At 38.8% G+C, this 16,020-nt stretch overlaps 5 protein-coding genes across 8 annotated transcripts; 1 reads left to right on the top strand and 4 right to left on the bottom strand.

The window, feature by feature from the left end:
* The first annotated feature begins 604 nt into the window (after positions 1-604).
* LOC111430263 (thylakoid lumenal protein TL20.3, chloroplastic) lies at positions 605-3,803 on the top strand. 4 transcript variants are annotated; one of them, XM_023066436.1, is made up of 7 exons: positions 605-897; positions 986-1,187; positions 1,288-1,317; positions 1,566-1,672; positions 3,085-3,119; positions 3,237-3,365; positions 3,433-3,803. In XM_023066436.1, the coding sequence occupies exons 1-7, from the start codon at positions 747-749 to the stop codon at positions 3,625-3,627; spliced, it is 849 nt and encodes a 282-aa protein (XP_022922204.1). In that variant the 5' UTR covers positions 605-746; the 3' UTR covers positions 3,628-3,803. The 4 variants fall into 4 exon arrangements, with proteins under 4 accessions (XP_022922204.1, XP_022922205.1, XP_022922207.1 ...); XM_023066437.1 differs by having other exon boundaries at positions 608-888; XM_023066439.1 differs by having other exon boundaries at positions 749-888; positions 982-1,187.
* LOC111430264 lies at positions 1,667-2,847 on the bottom strand. Its single transcript, XM_023066440.1, has 2 exons — positions 2,744-2,847; positions 1,667-2,529 (listed from the first exon to the last, which is right to left on the bottom strand). Exon 2 carries the CDS (start codon positions 2,518-2,520, stop codon positions 1,792-1,794), a length of 729 nt encoding a protein of 242 aa, XP_022922208.1. The 5' UTR covers positions 2,521-2,529; positions 2,744-2,847; the 3' UTR covers positions 1,667-1,791.
* Positions 3,799-6,467, bottom strand: LOC111430261 (legumain). The gene is made up of 9 exons (XM_023066434.1): positions 6,240-6,467; positions 5,991-6,155; positions 5,681-5,837; positions 5,519-5,604; positions 5,258-5,457; positions 5,135-5,183; positions 4,820-5,032; positions 4,515-4,721; positions 3,799-4,106 (listed from the first exon to the last, which is right to left on the bottom strand). Exons 1-9 carry the CDS (start codon positions 6,465-6,467, stop codon positions 3,918-3,920), a joined length of 1,494 nt encoding a protein of 497 aa, XP_022922202.1. The 3' UTR covers positions 3,799-3,917.
* A 563-nt stretch (positions 6,468-7,030) lies between these two features.
* On the bottom strand, positions 7,031-11,291 carry LOC111430258 (elongation factor G-2, chloroplastic-like). The gene is made up of 4 exons (XM_023066430.1): positions 10,937-11,291; positions 8,727-10,141; positions 8,091-8,603; positions 7,031-7,469 (listed from the first exon to the last, which is right to left on the bottom strand). Exons 1-4 carry the CDS (start codon positions 11,283-11,285, stop codon positions 7,302-7,304), a joined length of 2,445 nt encoding a protein of 814 aa, XP_022922198.1. The 5' UTR covers positions 11,286-11,291; the 3' UTR covers positions 7,031-7,301.
* Positions 11,292-13,789: 2,498 nt separating this feature from the next.
* LOC111430226 (21 kDa protein-like) lies at positions 13,790-14,452 on the bottom strand. Its single transcript, XM_023066395.1, has one exon. The coding sequence runs from the start codon at positions 14,450-14,452 to the stop codon at positions 13,790-13,792; it is 663 nt and encodes a 220-aa protein (XP_022922163.1).
* Between the last annotated feature and the right edge of the window lie 1,568 nt (positions 14,453-16,020).

Here is a 16,020-nt window from a genome sequence, read left to right as displayed (position 1 = left end):
CGTTTCAATTATATTTCTAAATTTCAAAAGCTATTTTATTTGATACAAAATACTCTTTTAATTTTTTTTAATTATTGACAAATTAAAAATTGGAAGGTCTATGTGACATCTATTACCACATAATTTCAACTATATAAAAAATTAAGATCTTAATCACCATTTATTTCAATTTTAAAACTATCATTAACATCATTTTATAATGTAATTGATAGAATCAATTTTTACAGATTTTTTTAAGATAATTTAATACATTATTTTTTTTAAATTTTTATAAACCAATTGCGTGTAGAAAAAACTCTCAACATAATTTTTTGGAACAATCTAAAAATGGATCAGTATCTGTATATTTTGAGCCAATGGGCCTGAAGTGAGGTCTATACCTACACCCAAAGGCCCATTTCATATGGGCCTTAAGCCCTCAAAAGAAAGTTCAGCCCACAACTAACTCTGATGAAAAAGAAGATGAAATTTTGGAATACCTGTGAAAAAAGATTTGGAAAGAAGCCATCCACTTTATCTGTAATGTAATTGGAAGAACATGACTGGCGAATAAACCCACAAGTGGCTAACCCATTGGCCCCAGAGAACAAGGGAATATGTGTTCAAATCCTATCCAGAGGTCAGAAGGAAACTGATAAATCTAAAACTTTTCCTCTCCAATCGTTTTCTTTCCCCTGTTTCTCTACTCCTTCCAGCAAAATATTTAACTTTCTTGGCGCAGGAGAAGACCCCAATTGCAGCCCTTCATGGCACTTTCTTCTGTTTCCTCACTCTCACTAAAATGTCTACCCTCATCTTCCTCTAAATCAAAGGTTCCGAGTTCTCTACAACCCAGAAAATCATTTTCCATTGTCTCTCAAGTAAACTTACAAAAGGATCAAACTCAAGGTGAGTATGGTACTCTTCTTCTCCCCCTTGTTTCGATGGCGGCTACCGTCTTCCGTGCTTGTTGTCTTCGCTAACTTGAATTTCCTTGAAAAGGAAGATTGTTCGGAGAGGAAACACATTGGCAAGATTTCAGAGCCAAAGAGATGGCAAAAGTGGGTTTCAACTGCTTTGGCTGCTGCTGCAGTCATTAGTTTTAGCTCAGGCATGCCTTCAATTGCTGAACTCAACAAGTATGAGGCCGATACGCGTGGCGAATTCGGAATTGGATCCGCTGCTCAATTTGGTTCTGCAGATCTCAGGTCTTTAGGCTTACAGATAATACTGATCTGTTCCTTTATTGCAAAGTAATTGAACGACACTTGCTTATACTGATAATCCATAAATTTCTTCTATGAACAGAAAAGCAGTGCATGTGAACGAAAATTTCAGGTAGTTTTCCGCTTGTCTCATCATTTCTTTGTGTCATGATGCTTTGATTCTTACAATCCCTGTTCTGAAACTAGTCTCAATGGAAGAATTGCAAAGAACATGTAGTTCAAATTCGGGGGCAAAAGGAATCCTATAAGTGATATATAAATAAAGTGAAGTCATTGGCTCTTTGCTTTGAAATGATAACTTCAGGCGCAATCTATATACTTAGTGCCCAGTGCTCATCATTGAATCTAACGACTGTACAGGAGAGCCAATTTCACATCTGCTGATATGAGAGAATCCGATTTCAGTGGCTGTACATTCAATGGCGCTTATCTTGAAAAGGCTGTTGCATACAAGACCAATTTCTCTGGTAAGCTTGTTACTAATTATCATAGGAACCTGAATGACAATGAAACCATTAAACATGAGCTGCCAAAACTTTGTATGCTATATAACTTATTCTGTGGATGTATGTATAAAATCACAGAGTCAACTGTTCTGTTGGTTGGCATTGGATTTAAACGTCCTCTTGCTTTGTCTCCAAGGGCAATGTGGTGCTGCTTTCAAACCCTGCACCACAACCCTATTTTCCATAGGTTCAGGGCCAGTTGCAAGTTCTCCCTGCTTGGATTTCACATGATCAAACTCTCTAAAAAGCCTTCCCTCTATACTTCCATCCTCATTCCTAGGTGTCTTCCTCATTGGATCCTCCAAAATTTTATGGTCTTCAGACACATTCCTGTGAGTGATTGGATTGGCTCCAGAGAAACTCGCAGCACTTAATTTCTTTGCACCTTTGGTTAATGCTTCAACATTCCAATCTCTGTTTTCACCTCTTGAACCATCATTCTTCAAGAATTTTGAGCCATGTTGAATTCTAACTGGGGGAGCACCTCTTCCACACCCAGGAGGAAAGCTTCTAACCGCTGAAAGACCTTTTCGGGGTGGATGAAACTTAGGCAATCTATCCGAAACATGTTCCTTTGGAACATTGGCAATCTCATTCTCATCTTCAGAAGGACTTAAAACAGTAAGAGAGTCAAGTATTATTGCAGAATCAAGTACTGCATCCTTCATCATGGAAACATGGTAGTTCTCTGGTTCCAACACACTAGAAGTTAATCTATGATTCCTATTACACTCCATCACAAAATCAAGAAGAGCAAAAATCTTTTGTTGCTGGACCTCCATTGAAACCTCCTGAGTTGAAGACTCCATCTAACACCTCTAACCAAAACAAAATCAAAATAACAAAATCTAGAATTACAAGTTAAGCAAAAGAAAACTCATGTTTATACACGCATTACATTCATGGATTCATCAAGAATAGATTACGAAGATTCAGACAAACAAGATGAAGAATTAAATGCGCACGATTTTCAGAACTCTGCCTCGAAATCGAGGAGAAAAAAAGCATAAAACATTGATAGGAAGATCCAACCTTCGAATCCAGAAAAGTGATTGTCATCCGCTCATCAGGATCAATGTCACTCAGATTTTAGGGTTTGCGTACTGCTCAGACGATGCGATGAAGCTGTAGGCGGAAAAGAAAAATATCTCTTTTTCAATTACGAAAAAAAAAAAAAAAAAAAAAGAGTTTTGATTTATTTATTATTATTATTAATGCCGAAACATAATAATTAGAAAAAAAAATCAATTTAATAAGAAAAATAGAGTGAAAAATAAAGAAAGAACATATGAAAATAATATTACTCTCTAATTTACCAATTTATTATTTTTTTTTAAATTCAATAATGTGTTGAATTTTTCTTATTATTTCAGGCGCAGATTTGAGTGACACATTGATGGATCGTATGGTAATTATTTTTTAATGTGATTTTAAAATATAATATTTTATATTTATGAAATTAAATTTAAAATATATTATTTATTGAATTATACTAAGGAAATAACTTTAGTTTGGAATTATTAAGGTATTGAATGAAGCAAATCTTACAAATGCGGTGTTGGTTCGATCAGTGCTAACACGGAGCGATTTAGGCGGTGCCACTATCGTGGGTGCTGACTTTAGTGATGCTGTCATCGACCTTCCCCAAAAGCAGGTTTATCTTTTGAATATAGTTTAATTGATTAACACATATACTTCCAATCTAAAATCGTAATTTTCAGGCACTTTGTAAGTATGCGAGTGGGACGAACCCAGTGACGGGAGTGAGCACGAGGGCAAGCTTAGGGTGTGGAAATAGTCGCAGAAATGCATATGGAACACCGTCATCTCCGCTACTCAGCGCACCGCCGCAACAATTGCTCAATCGTGACGGTTTTTGCGATGAAGGCACTGGTCTTTGTGAAGCCACTAAATAGATGTATGTATATGTTATAAATCTTGTTGTATACTAATCTCAATTTCCCATCTTTTGAACACAAAATAACAAATTCAAGTGCTTTAAGCTTGAGACCAATTAGCATTGGAACTTGAGAACTCTTACGGAGAAGTGTGGATGGTTCGGTTTTCCGCTGATTAACAAACATATATTATAGAGATTACAGAGCAAGATTGTCCCTTTTGATTATTCTATAAAATATGAAAATGTTTTCGACATTTTTGTACAAAAGGGTGTATGGTATTGTATGGGTTTGTGTCCTTGATCAGATCAAGCACTGTAACCCTTATTTGAAGGATGCCACACCCCCCCGTATCTCCGCCGCCCATTACAGGCCGCCATTGAAGCTTCCCTCATTGATGCTTCTGATACCCCTTTGTTGCATATGTTTGCGATTGCGCGCATGTGTTTCATTCCGTATTGGGTCAGTGAACCACAATGCTCCTCCAACACTCTCACCTGCAATTTTCCAAATCATGAGGATTCAAACAAGCAGGAATGTGGTTAGTTGAAACGATTTGAATGGCTTGATGAACTTGACATGGGTACGCGTGGGAAGGTTAGCCAGGGAAGGAAAAGACGAGAGATGTTTAGTACTATGGTCTGGTGGAGAGCTTAGATGAGAACGTTTGGACTCGGTCCTTTTTGCACAGGACAAGGGATGTTAGTTCAAACAATTTGCAAGGCTTGATAAACTCGACATGGGTACGCGTGGGAAGGTTATCAAGGGAAGTAGATGCCGATGGATGTTTAGTACTACGGCCTGGTGGAGAGCTTGAATGAGAACGTCTAGACTCAATTGTCTTTTACTCGTTTTTAAAAATTAAGCTTATAAACGGATGATCCAAAGAAAGTTTAGAATCGTACCATTGACTTGAGACATGTCCAATCATCCACAAGAGGCAAACCAGAAGGTCTCACATGATCAAGAACATTGGAAACATTCTCTGGTCCAAACAGAAGAAAGCCAATCATTCTGATGCTTCCATCCAAGTGAGCTCTGTGAGCCACAGTCTCCCTAATTTCCTCGAGGACTTCGGCTCTCTCGTTTGTTCCTTCTTCCAATTTTCTATACTGAAAAGGATGTCAAAACAGCTATAGTTTAATTCGGGAAAAACAAAATCCCACGTTTCTGATTGTCTAAGGATTGTATTTGCAGCTGAAATTGTTACCATTTGCCACAGGAAGAAGATGTCTGCATCTCTCTGGTTAATTGTCTCCATAGTCTTCATTTCAAGCCCGCCATTGTAAGGAGGCAAGTTCACCGATGCAGGGTCGAATCCTTGATACAAGTACAACCTCTCCGTTTTAATGCTCGAGTTTCCATATTCCATTACATGAGATCCTGCATTCAAATCATTGGGACTTGCTGTTCTTTTCTTCACCTGCAGCACAAATGCTTGAAGATTGATGAACAGAAGTCTTTTCTGGTGTGAATATAATGAAGAGAAAATGTAAACGAATGGCAGAGAAAGATTCATCATTACAGTCTCATATTGTTGGTCAATTGTTTCTCTCTTCAGATTGTGAGTTTCACTGGGAAAAACGATGAGCAAATGTTAAAAGTTGAGAGATTTGTTGTGTTTTCAAAACAAATTAGTCTTCTCTACCTATCTTCCATCCAAGCAACACTATACAAATCTCCTAAGCAAGTCATGTACTCCGGCGGTGGGGGCGGCTGCATTCCCGGACAGTAAGTTCCGAAGCTACTCTCTTCAGCATTCGATGCTGTCGTTACATATATATTCAAATCCTTTGGCATTACACCCTCGAATATACTCCCACTCTCACATGCTTCTACATAGATAACCTGGAAAAATACAACATTACAGAATGTTTCAACCATCTAACAATATAAATGCTCTTCATACCATCTCTTTGTAGCCCTTAGCAGCATGCTTCTTCTTTAACACTTCAATGAAGTCCATGGCATAGACAAAAGGCAAGTTGGGCATGCCTGTAAGAGTATGCAGTGGCTTAGTTTAACAAATTCAAATGATATCAGTTCAATTAGTTTGTTCTAGAATAGATACCAAGTACACCAGGGCCCCCATGATCGGAATAGTACACAAAAATCCGGTCATTTGGTTTGCTGTCTACAACTTTTCCACTCCCTCCAGTAACAGCAGTTTTGTTGCCCAGAAGAACAGCATATAGATTCTGAGCAGTGACCTGCTCTCCAGTGTAATCCTGTACAAAATTCCTCAAGAACTATCAATTTAAGCTTTTGGGTTTCTTTATCTAACACTTTCCTTAGCTCATCAGTTCATTTCCATGAATTTTGTGGCTACTTCGGCGTTCAGCAGGCGGGAAAAAGGGTAAAAGAATAGTAGATTTATGTACCTTGGGGACGCCGGCGTAAACATCCTGTCCTTGTGGGTGGTTGATGATGATTCCAGGCCTCGGATTCAGGACATTCCCAGCAATATCATCGTACATAAACACAACAATGTTTTCATCCTTCAAGCCCCCTTTCTTCAACAGCTGATAAGCATGGCAGATATCCGCCTACTCACACGAAAATAAAAAAACCCCATGACTTCAGATATCAAATTAAACCATTTCAAATTCTAGTTTTCACATTTAGAATACCTGATGCCTGTAATTCCCAAACCCAGAAGAACCAGCTACAAGAACTGCCCATCTGGTACCCAGTTTTTGATCATCAGCAGCATCATCATCATCATCAACCAGCTCCTCCTTCTCCGTCGGCATTCGGATGGTCCTCTCCCACCGGTTCCATGGCACGGCCTTGGCGCCACCGTAAGCAAGAAACAGAAGGAGAAAGAGGAGAAGAGAGGAGGTAGACGAGGAGGCCATGGAGAAAGAAATCTAAATTAGCTCAAAAGAGAAGGAGGTGGATTAAAACACTGAAATGGGGAAATGGAAGGAAGGCCATGGGCGGTGTGAGCAGAGGCATGCAAAATTAGAGAAGGACACGAAGAGGAATGGAATTTGCAGCTGGTGGGACCTGATTGTTCGTGGGTCTAGCAGGTGGGTCTGTGTGTGACGGATTTGTTCTTGTCTGTTCATGTTGTTGGGGTGAGTGATCTTGTCACACTTATCCTTCGTTCAATTCAGCCCTCGTCTCTTCTTTCTTTCATTTTCCTTTTTCCCTGTAAAGTACTCATCTCTTCTTTCTTTCTTTTTCCTTTTTCTTGAAAAGTATTTCGTAATGGTTCCCTTATACTTCTTTTGTTGCTCCTATAGCTTTTACTTTTTATTTACTCAATTCCAATTCTAAATCAATTCAGACCGATTTTGTTCTAAATTTTCAATTATAGATTGAAAAGACATACCAACTGAAAAAACAATCAAGAACTTACAGTGCAACTGATACGTGCAACCTCTTTCGGGTTAGAGGTCACACCAATATCACCAAAGAAGAGTCTAAATGGATGTTCTGGCTTCATTGATGAAGAAATGGATTATACATTCAAAATTGTTTGCATTTGGGTCGCATTTAACGGATCGGACGGCGAAGTTTTTGAATAATTACACCTTGCTAGGAGGGCTGAGTGTTTGGGAGGCCGCTCTTCAAAACTTCCTGGAACAGCGATTCTTGCATAAACATGGCACAAATGAATAATAGAACACAAATCCCTCCTTGAAAAGACTAAGAATCGCAGGTTGTTTTCCAAACAGGAAGCAAAATCAAGCAGCAACTTCTTGCTCTTTGGTAGCAAGCTGGTTCTGGATGTGCTGAGGGACAACATCAAACTTGGCTAATTGCATTGTGTATGAAGCTCTGCCTTTTGTCATCCCCCTCAGCGTACTGACATATTGAAACATCTCGGCTAGAGGAACCAGCGCATCCACGACCTGCATTTTTCGAAACTTTGTTGATCATATGCTCTACTGAATGTATAATAGTTCATTAATGAAAGTGATTATGTGAGGTTATTGGAAGTTTATTTGTAACTGCCCATCCCAGCTAACAGATATTGTCCTCTTTGAGTTTTTCCTTCTGGGCTTCCCCTCAAGATTTTAAAATGCATCTGTTAGAGAGAGGTTTCCACATTCTTATAAACAATGCTTCATTCCCCTCTCCAAACGACGTGGGATCTCACAATCCACCTCCCTTGGGGGCCAGAGTCTTCGCTGGCACACCGCCCGATGTCTAGCTCTGATACCATTTGTAACAGCCCAAGCCCACTGCTTGCAGATATTATCTCCTTTGGGTTATCCCTTCCAGGCTTCCTCTCAGAGTTTTAAAATGCGTCTGATAGGGAGAGGTTTCCACACTCTTATAAGCAATGTTTCATTCCTCTCTCCAACCGATGTGGGATCTCACAATCCACCCCCCTTAGGAGCCAGCATCCTCGCTGGCACACCATCCGGTTTGCTGGCTCTGATACCATTAGTAACAGCCTAAGCCCACCGCTAGCAGATATTGGGATCTCACATTTTTGTCGTGTGAGGGCATTTAGGTTTGTTGCATACCTTGAGACCACCGGGCTTGTCACCAAAGCTGTTGATCTGGCCTCTCCTGGAGTTGAGATCTCCAATAACGTCTCCTAGGTGTTCCTCTGGGGTGACAACTTCGACTTTCATGATCGGTTCGAGCATTCTAGGACCTGCTTTTCTCATCCCTTCTCTGAAAGCTCCCCTAGCTGCAAGTTGAAAGGCCAAGACACTTGAATCTACATCATGGTATGAACCATCGACTAGCACGGCACGAACATCAACCACAGGAAAGCCAGCAAGAACACCATTGCTCATACACTCTTCCAATCCCTTGACCACCCCAGGAATGTATTCTTTTGGCACTGCTCCACCCTTGATTTCACTTTTGAACTCGTATCCACTGCCTGCATCCATTGGTTCGAACCGCACTGTAATATCAGCAAACTGTCCTTGACCACCTGATTGTTTCTTGTGCACATACTTTACTTCTGAAATTTTAGAAATACTTTCTCGGTAGTTAACTTGCGGTGCTCCCACATTAGCTTCAACCTGTTTAAACCAAGCAATCAAAGCATCCAGTTTTACTGTTAACTTCGCACTTACAAGAAAAGTTTTTCAAGCAATAAAAGATTTTCATGGCTAGCAGTAAAGTACCAAGCAACTTATACAAACCTTATATTCCCTCTTGAGCCTGTCAACAATGATTTCAAGATGCAACTCTCCCATGCCTTCGATCACAGTCTGGTTTATCTCTTCATCACGCGAGAAGTGGAATGATGGGTCTTCTTGAGCCAGCTTGATTAAACCAGTTGCCATCTTATCAACATCAGCTTTTGTTTTCGGCTCGATTGCAACCTTAATCACAGGGTCAGGGAAGTCCATCCGTTCAAGTACAACGGGATGATCTGGGTCACACAGGGTTTCACCGGTAATGGTATCTTTAAGACCGGCAAGAGCGATAATATCCCCAGTAAGGGCAACCTTTACATCCTCTCTGCTGTTTGCATGCATTTCTAGAAGTCTACCAATTCTTTCCTTTTTTCCTTTGTTTGAGTTCAATACATAAGACCCTGCAGAAAGTTTACCAGAGTAGACTCTCACAAATGTTAGTGATCCTACGAACGTATCACTCATGATCTTGAAAGCTAGACCAGAAAATGGTTCGTCATCACTGGCAGCCCTCTCAACTATCAGTTCTGGGTTCTCGGGGTCGGTTCCCTTCATGGGTGGCAACTCAACTGGTGAAGGCAAATAGTCCACAACAGCATCAAGTAATGGTTGGACCCCTTTGTTTTTAAACGCAGAGCCACACATCACTGGAACAAAAGAAGCAGATATCGTCCCCTTCCGAATAAGCTTCTTAATGGTAGACTCATCAGGTTCGATTCCTTCCAAATAATTCTCCATGGCTTGATCATCCAACTCAACAATATTCTCAATCATCTGCGAACGATAATCTTGAGCAAGATCCTCAAGATCTTCTGGAATATCTTCATACTGAAACTTTGCACCCAGCTCTTCTCCTGACCAAACTATAGCTTTCATCCTCACAAGATCAACAACACCCTTGAAGCTATCTTCAGAGCCAATTGGTAATTGAATAACAAGTGGCTTAGCACCCAAGTTCGTCACAATCATGTCTCTTGTTCGGAAAAAGTTGGCTCCAAGACGATCCATTTTGTTGACAAAGCAAATCCTTGGCACTCCATACTTATCAGCCTGCCTCCACACAGTTTCAGATTGCGGTTCAACTCCAGCAACACTGTCAAACAGACATATTGCTCCATCCAGAACTCTAAGTGCCCGCTCCACCTCAAGGGTAAAATCGACATGACCCGGTGTATCAATAATATTAATGCGGTGTTTGTTCCAAAACGTGGTAGTTGCAGCAGATGTAATGGTAATTCCTCTTTCTTGTTCTTGCTCCATCCAGTCCATTGTAGCTGTTCCCTCGTGTACTTCCCCTATCTTGTAGTTTCTTCCTGTGTAGTATAGAATACGTTCAGTTGTAGTTGTCTTACCAGCATCAATGTGAGCCATGATTCCTATGTTCCTATAGTCTTCTAGCGGGACCGAGCGCTTCCCATCTACAAACAAAAGATGACAACAAGTAAATCCCCGTTGAGTACTTTCTTCTTAGATAACTTGCATCAGTGAAAGAGTAGGCTGCTGTCTTAGATAACAATTAAACTAGAAAAATACAGTACTCAGCACAAGAATTTGATTTTTGTTATTCTACTAATACTTCTACTTGCTTTGCTATTCTGCCAAAGCTTGACCGATGAAGAATTACGAAGCATAAAACAAAATAATATACTGATTCAGGTTGGATATGCTATATTTAATTTCTAACGGAACCCGACGGAAGGAATGAATGGGATTTCTCCCTTTCCAACTTGACTAGAATCGAGGAGGGTCGGCATGTGATCGTAGCCCGACAGCTATTCCTAAGCCTTTCTAACTCTCTAGTAGCTAAACCTGTAACCAAGGCGACATATCTTTTTTAAAATATCAAAAGTGAACAAGATTTCATAAATATTATTCAGGAAATCCCCGCAGAAAATGGAAAGCAAAGAATTGAAACTAAGAGCTAAGAGTCGTAATATAGTCCTAATCAATAAGAACACATCCAATTCTATAGGGTTTTATAATTTAAAATATCAAGTGAGTATTAACAATAACGCTTAGAACTCGAGCCTCATTCTCAGACCCAGAGCAATTCAAATAAAAATTGAAGGAATGTTGAAAACAAGCAACCAAATTATCCATTGACAAGCTAAGAAACCTCACGAATTCAGAACTCGTGCACAAAAGAACTACGAACTACGACACCCGATCTTAAAATTGAACATTCGCGATAGAATGATGACAAGAAAGAATACCTTCGGCAGCCATGGCAATAACAGAGAGGTTGTGTCTGTTCTGATTAAAGAGCTTGGATGAAGCTGATGAAGCGAAACGAAGGTTTCTACCAAAGAATTGGGAGCGGGAAGACAGAGTAAAGGAGGAAGAAGGTCGGGAAGAACGAATGAGAAAGGGAGTTCGAGAGAGAGGCTTTGCAGGCCTTCTCTGAAAGCCATTGAAATTGCAGACTGAAGAAGCTGCTCTCACTGACTCTGCCGCCATTATCGTCGTCTTCCTAGCTCTCCGTCTCTCGGAGAGATTTGGAACGGCAATGGAGTTTTCCGAGTTCGTGAAAGGGTGCGTCGGATTACAACCAGTAGATAACATATCGAATTTCTGTAGTTTAGAAACTGTTTTTCCAGAACTACCCTTCTACAATCACAATAATATCCCAATTGCCCTATCCAATCATTTCCATTGCTATCCTTAACTTAGGTATTAGTGCATAAGCGGTTCTCAGCTTAATAGCTCATGAGTTTTATCTCGAGGCTCTAACCTATCTTGATTTGATATACGTCATAGATATTCGAGGCGCAAGCCCGTTATAGGTTCCAACTTATTGTTTTCATCATATCGTTATGAACGGTTTTTAAATTCACTAATAGAGTTTAGTTGGCATGTCCTTAATAGGCTCGACAACCTAAAAATCATAAAGGAGGAGGCAACCCTCGTACTTGCCAAAAATCATCTACTCATATGGTCCCTTGCTCACATCTGAACAAGAACACAATGCCGAGTGGTTTGAGACCCATAACCGCACCTCTGAAGCTCTTATAAGGTTTTCATCAAGTTCATGCATTTTAGGGCATAACCCAAGTTCGACCTACTCATAATCATAAATGAATGATTATGGATATTTGTCGATCAACGCTAGTTCACTGTTAGGAATTAACTAACAAACTCCTAATAGTTCCAACAAAGTACAAATCATGTGTCGTCACCTACCTCCAACCAACATCCATTCGCATGCCATTTGTGTCTCTCCGATTTAGACCCTTATAGATCCTGACCTCTTCAGTAAACTTGTAGTACTCCTCAAGCTGAATCTAATGAGCCAAAAATCATGAAGCTTCATAAGAAATGAGGAAGATATGAGCGTTCAAAGTCACAGAAAATTTCATGAATCTTACCTTCAATCTCGTACTAGATCTCCTCCTACACGTCTTCTCGTCTCTCGATTCTTTCACAAAGTTTGTAAAGTTTCTTCCCACGAGTTTGTAGGACTAAGAATCATTAAACATCCATCAACATTCGGAGGGCAAAATTGATTGGAGGGCCTTTTAGACAAACCAACAAAAATTATCTCAAAACTCGAAATTCCTTCTTCCGGTGATCCTCGGTACAAATTGCCCTCACAACCCTCTAAGTCTCACCTTTCACAAATAACACTTCTCAAACCTCTCTCCAAATTGCCCTATCAGGTACCTTCACAAATTTGAAGACGAACAACCTCCAATCCATCTAATCTCCCAAAAATCTTGCGAAATTCAAGTTCTATACCGACTGAACAATGTATGGCTAGTGACTATAACGTTTTTTATATTTTATTTATTTATTTTCTTTCATTTGAATATTATCGAGCACTCTAGCTCTTTAGACTACGATCTAACTAATGTTCTTTACTCATAACACTTCTCTTTTTATATGAATAAAAATATAATATAATTTGCCCAAAACGTCTTGAAGCATAAAAATCTTACTTCCAATTGTAGACATTGCGTGGTGGTGTTTCATTGAAAGCTATAAATGGCAATTTCGTAATTTGGATTGTAAATATGGGCAGAAGTGTCAAAGTGAGGTGTGGGACATGACAGTTTGGATTTGGCAAAGAGCAGGCTTGGAAGGCGCCACATAGCCTTGCAATTCCACACCGCATATTATAGGATGTGGTTTTTGCCAAACCATTTCCCTTTCCTCACAACTTCAACCTCAAATATATATAAATTTTCAAAACGTAATTAAATACCCGACTCGTTTCTAGTTTCATTTTCGTAGAATGCATCCTCGCAATATTGAACTAGTTAGACCTAGTTGGCCTACGACATGGTCAGGCTTGACTTGATCGAAGGCTCGACTTAGCCTAGACCAACTTAGTGACCCTAGTTTCAATAGAGCTCAAACTCGCAAACCCTATTCGTCCTACATTCTTTCAGCTTTCGTATCCATCGGGACTAATTTCATCCATAAGAATATACATAATTTCATACCTTAGGGATATATTTTAGATAGATATTTATTAATTTTTTATTACAAAAATTGGAAATTTGGGATCTTGCATAATTTCTTGTTTAAGCCAGTGGGCTGGATCGCACCAAGTAGGCCCAGCCCATTAGGTGCTCAAGCTCGTACTTGGGCCCATCATGGCTAATAATGTCACAATTCAGCAACTGGCCACTCTTATCCATCATGCCATTGTCCATTAATGTGAAGGTGGAGTGGACCCATAAGATATTTCCTTTTTTTTTCTCTCTAATTTAATTAATATATAGACTCCCTATTTTTTTTTTTTTTTTTTTTCATTCAAAGATCTTATATCTATTATTTGAATCACGTTCTTAACTTTTAAATAATGAATCGATGAACTCGGTAGAGAAGCGAAAATGGTTCGTAGTGAAGGTAGAAATAGTTGCAATGAAACTTGACTCATTTCTAAATTTCGTATATTTTAACAACAAATTATGCAATCGAGAATACGAGGAATGTAATGGATACTCAAAAGTAATTGCATAAATAGTAAGATTAGAATTACACGATAATAATTACATTATTAATCTCATAATATCCAAATTTTCCTTTTCACTTTCCCGAGAAACAAACAAGATAAAAAGGGACTAGGGCAGAACGCCTTGGGCCGCCGCAGCCGACGAAGCATAGGTGTTAATAAGAGCAAGTGAATTGCTGGTCAAGTGCGCAACTCTAACAATGTGCCGTCGGACCTTAGCCTTCACACTGAACCTATTATTAACACTCCGCCCGCCAAACCCTTCCATACACGTCTCTTCGTCGGTCAGAGCAGAGCTAACCCATGTCTCAATGTCGCTAATCAAAGCCCCAAAATCATACACTCTAGGACGACACAATTCGCGAATTGCCCTTTGAAGCTCGAACACCGAGTCGCCTACCTCCTCTATGCAATCGGAGATTGCCGACGCGTCTCTCCGCCGTAGGCCACGGGTTTTGGCTAGTCTTCTCATTGCCACAGCTGTGGATCGGGCGGAGGCGAGATTGACATGGAGGGCAGCGAGAGCTAGCGTCTTGGGGTTGGTCTTGATCTTGCCGGCGTACACCGAGAGTGAATTGTAGCAGAGGCGAGGGTATGAAGTGGCACTGCACGAGGTTCTCACATACTCTGTGTTTGTTCTGATTCTAGCAGGGGATCTGTGGGTTCTTGCGGCGGCGGCGGCGGCGGCGGAGCAGATATGAATTTGGTCGGAAATTATGAGGAGGAGGAGGAGAAACAGGAATTTGGGAAGAGAAAAATGGAAATTCTCCATTGTTTTGGTGGTGTAGATCTGGGTGTAAGGGGGAATATGAAGATCTGGAGAAGAAGGGGAACCAAATTTATGGTGGGGAATTTGGTAATTAAAGATCGTGGTTCCCACAAACAGGGAAAATGGTAACATGAAATTGGAGTGAATTTGAGACAGAATTGAAACAATTGGTACGATGTTAGTTAGCTTGATTATTGAAGATGATCAAAGAAATGGACCCACCTCCTCCACACACACCTCTTCAATCAAATTTGTTTAAATTAGGCTCTATAGATTTCATGATTATGTTTGATAATTAAGAGAAAAACATGATGTCAGAGGTACCAAAATCAAAATTATATCTAAAATATCATTTACTTACATAATTAATAGGATATATGAGGATTTAAGATGATAGTTCCCCGTGAAAAGAATATCAAACTATATGTATCAAACTGATTGTTGCTAAGTACATCCTAGATTAATTGCACACTTAATTTTCTTCAACTTTGAATCCATCCCTTTATTTATAATATATATATATATATAAATCTAAGGATGTTTATATGACTTGATAACTGGATCAATTTGGATTATCCAACTCAAAAATTAGACTAATTCACAAGTTAATTCTTTTAATTAGATCAATTCCACCGACCCAAAAATAGATTTGTAATCCACCTTTACCTTACTTTTTAAAAAAGAGGAAGAATATAAAGATGTCTGTGCCTTGTTGTGACTTTTAATTTTTAATATTTAAAATTTATAAAATTTTAGTTATTAATATAATATATACCGTGTAAGCTAAGATTTTTTTTTTATAAAAAAAAATAATATGAAAATCCAATCCAACCCAACTTATTGACCTACACTCTCTTCTCAAAGACAAGTTGAGTGTTATTGACCTACACTCTTTATTTTCACTGCTGGAAAGACAAAAGTGTTATTGACCTACACGCTCTTTTCAAAGACAATTTGGGTGTTATTGACTTATATTCATAAAGACAATTTGGATGTTATTGACCTACACTCGTAAAGACAAGTTGGACGTGATTAACATACACCCTCCAACTTGAGACGGAGTGTTGAGATATAATATTTAAAGAATATATGGTTTATGGAATATATCTTAGATATTATATGTTAATATTCTTTGATTTGATTTATAATATATTTTATTTTATTCTCAATATTTAATTAGTTTATATTTTCTCTATGTGTAGGTATTAGTTGTTAGCTTGTATCCTATTTAAAACTTATGAATATCAATAAGAATACACCTTCTATGCCGATTCTATTTTTCTCATTCTTAAGATGTTACACCCCAACCTATTCAATTTAAGGTTAATTTTAATAAAATTAAAATTTTAAGTTTTTTTTTATTTTTTATTTTTAATTAATTTTTTGAGCACTTATTAAAAAAAAGTTATGTGAGGTTTAAAAATAATTTCTATAAATATTAGTCATTTCTCATTTATTGAGGGCCAACGTCAAAATCAAAATTATCTTTCAATAAATAATTTTTTGTACGTTGAATGATTTTATATTATTTATTGATGTAAGAAATAGGTTCTAATTTAAATTATTTTATA

This window comes from Cucurbita moschata, unplaced genomic scaffold, assembly GCF_002738365.1.
Source record: "Cucurbita moschata cultivar Rifu unplaced genomic scaffold, Cmos_1.0 Cmo_Scf00033, whole genome shotgun sequence".
NCBI classification, from domain to species: domain Eukaryota; kingdom Viridiplantae; phylum Streptophyta; class Magnoliopsida; order Cucurbitales; family Cucurbitaceae; genus Cucurbita; species Cucurbita moschata.
The sequence above is the reverse complement of the archived record's forward strand: the minus strand, read 5'-3'. Positions and strand labels throughout refer to the sequence as shown.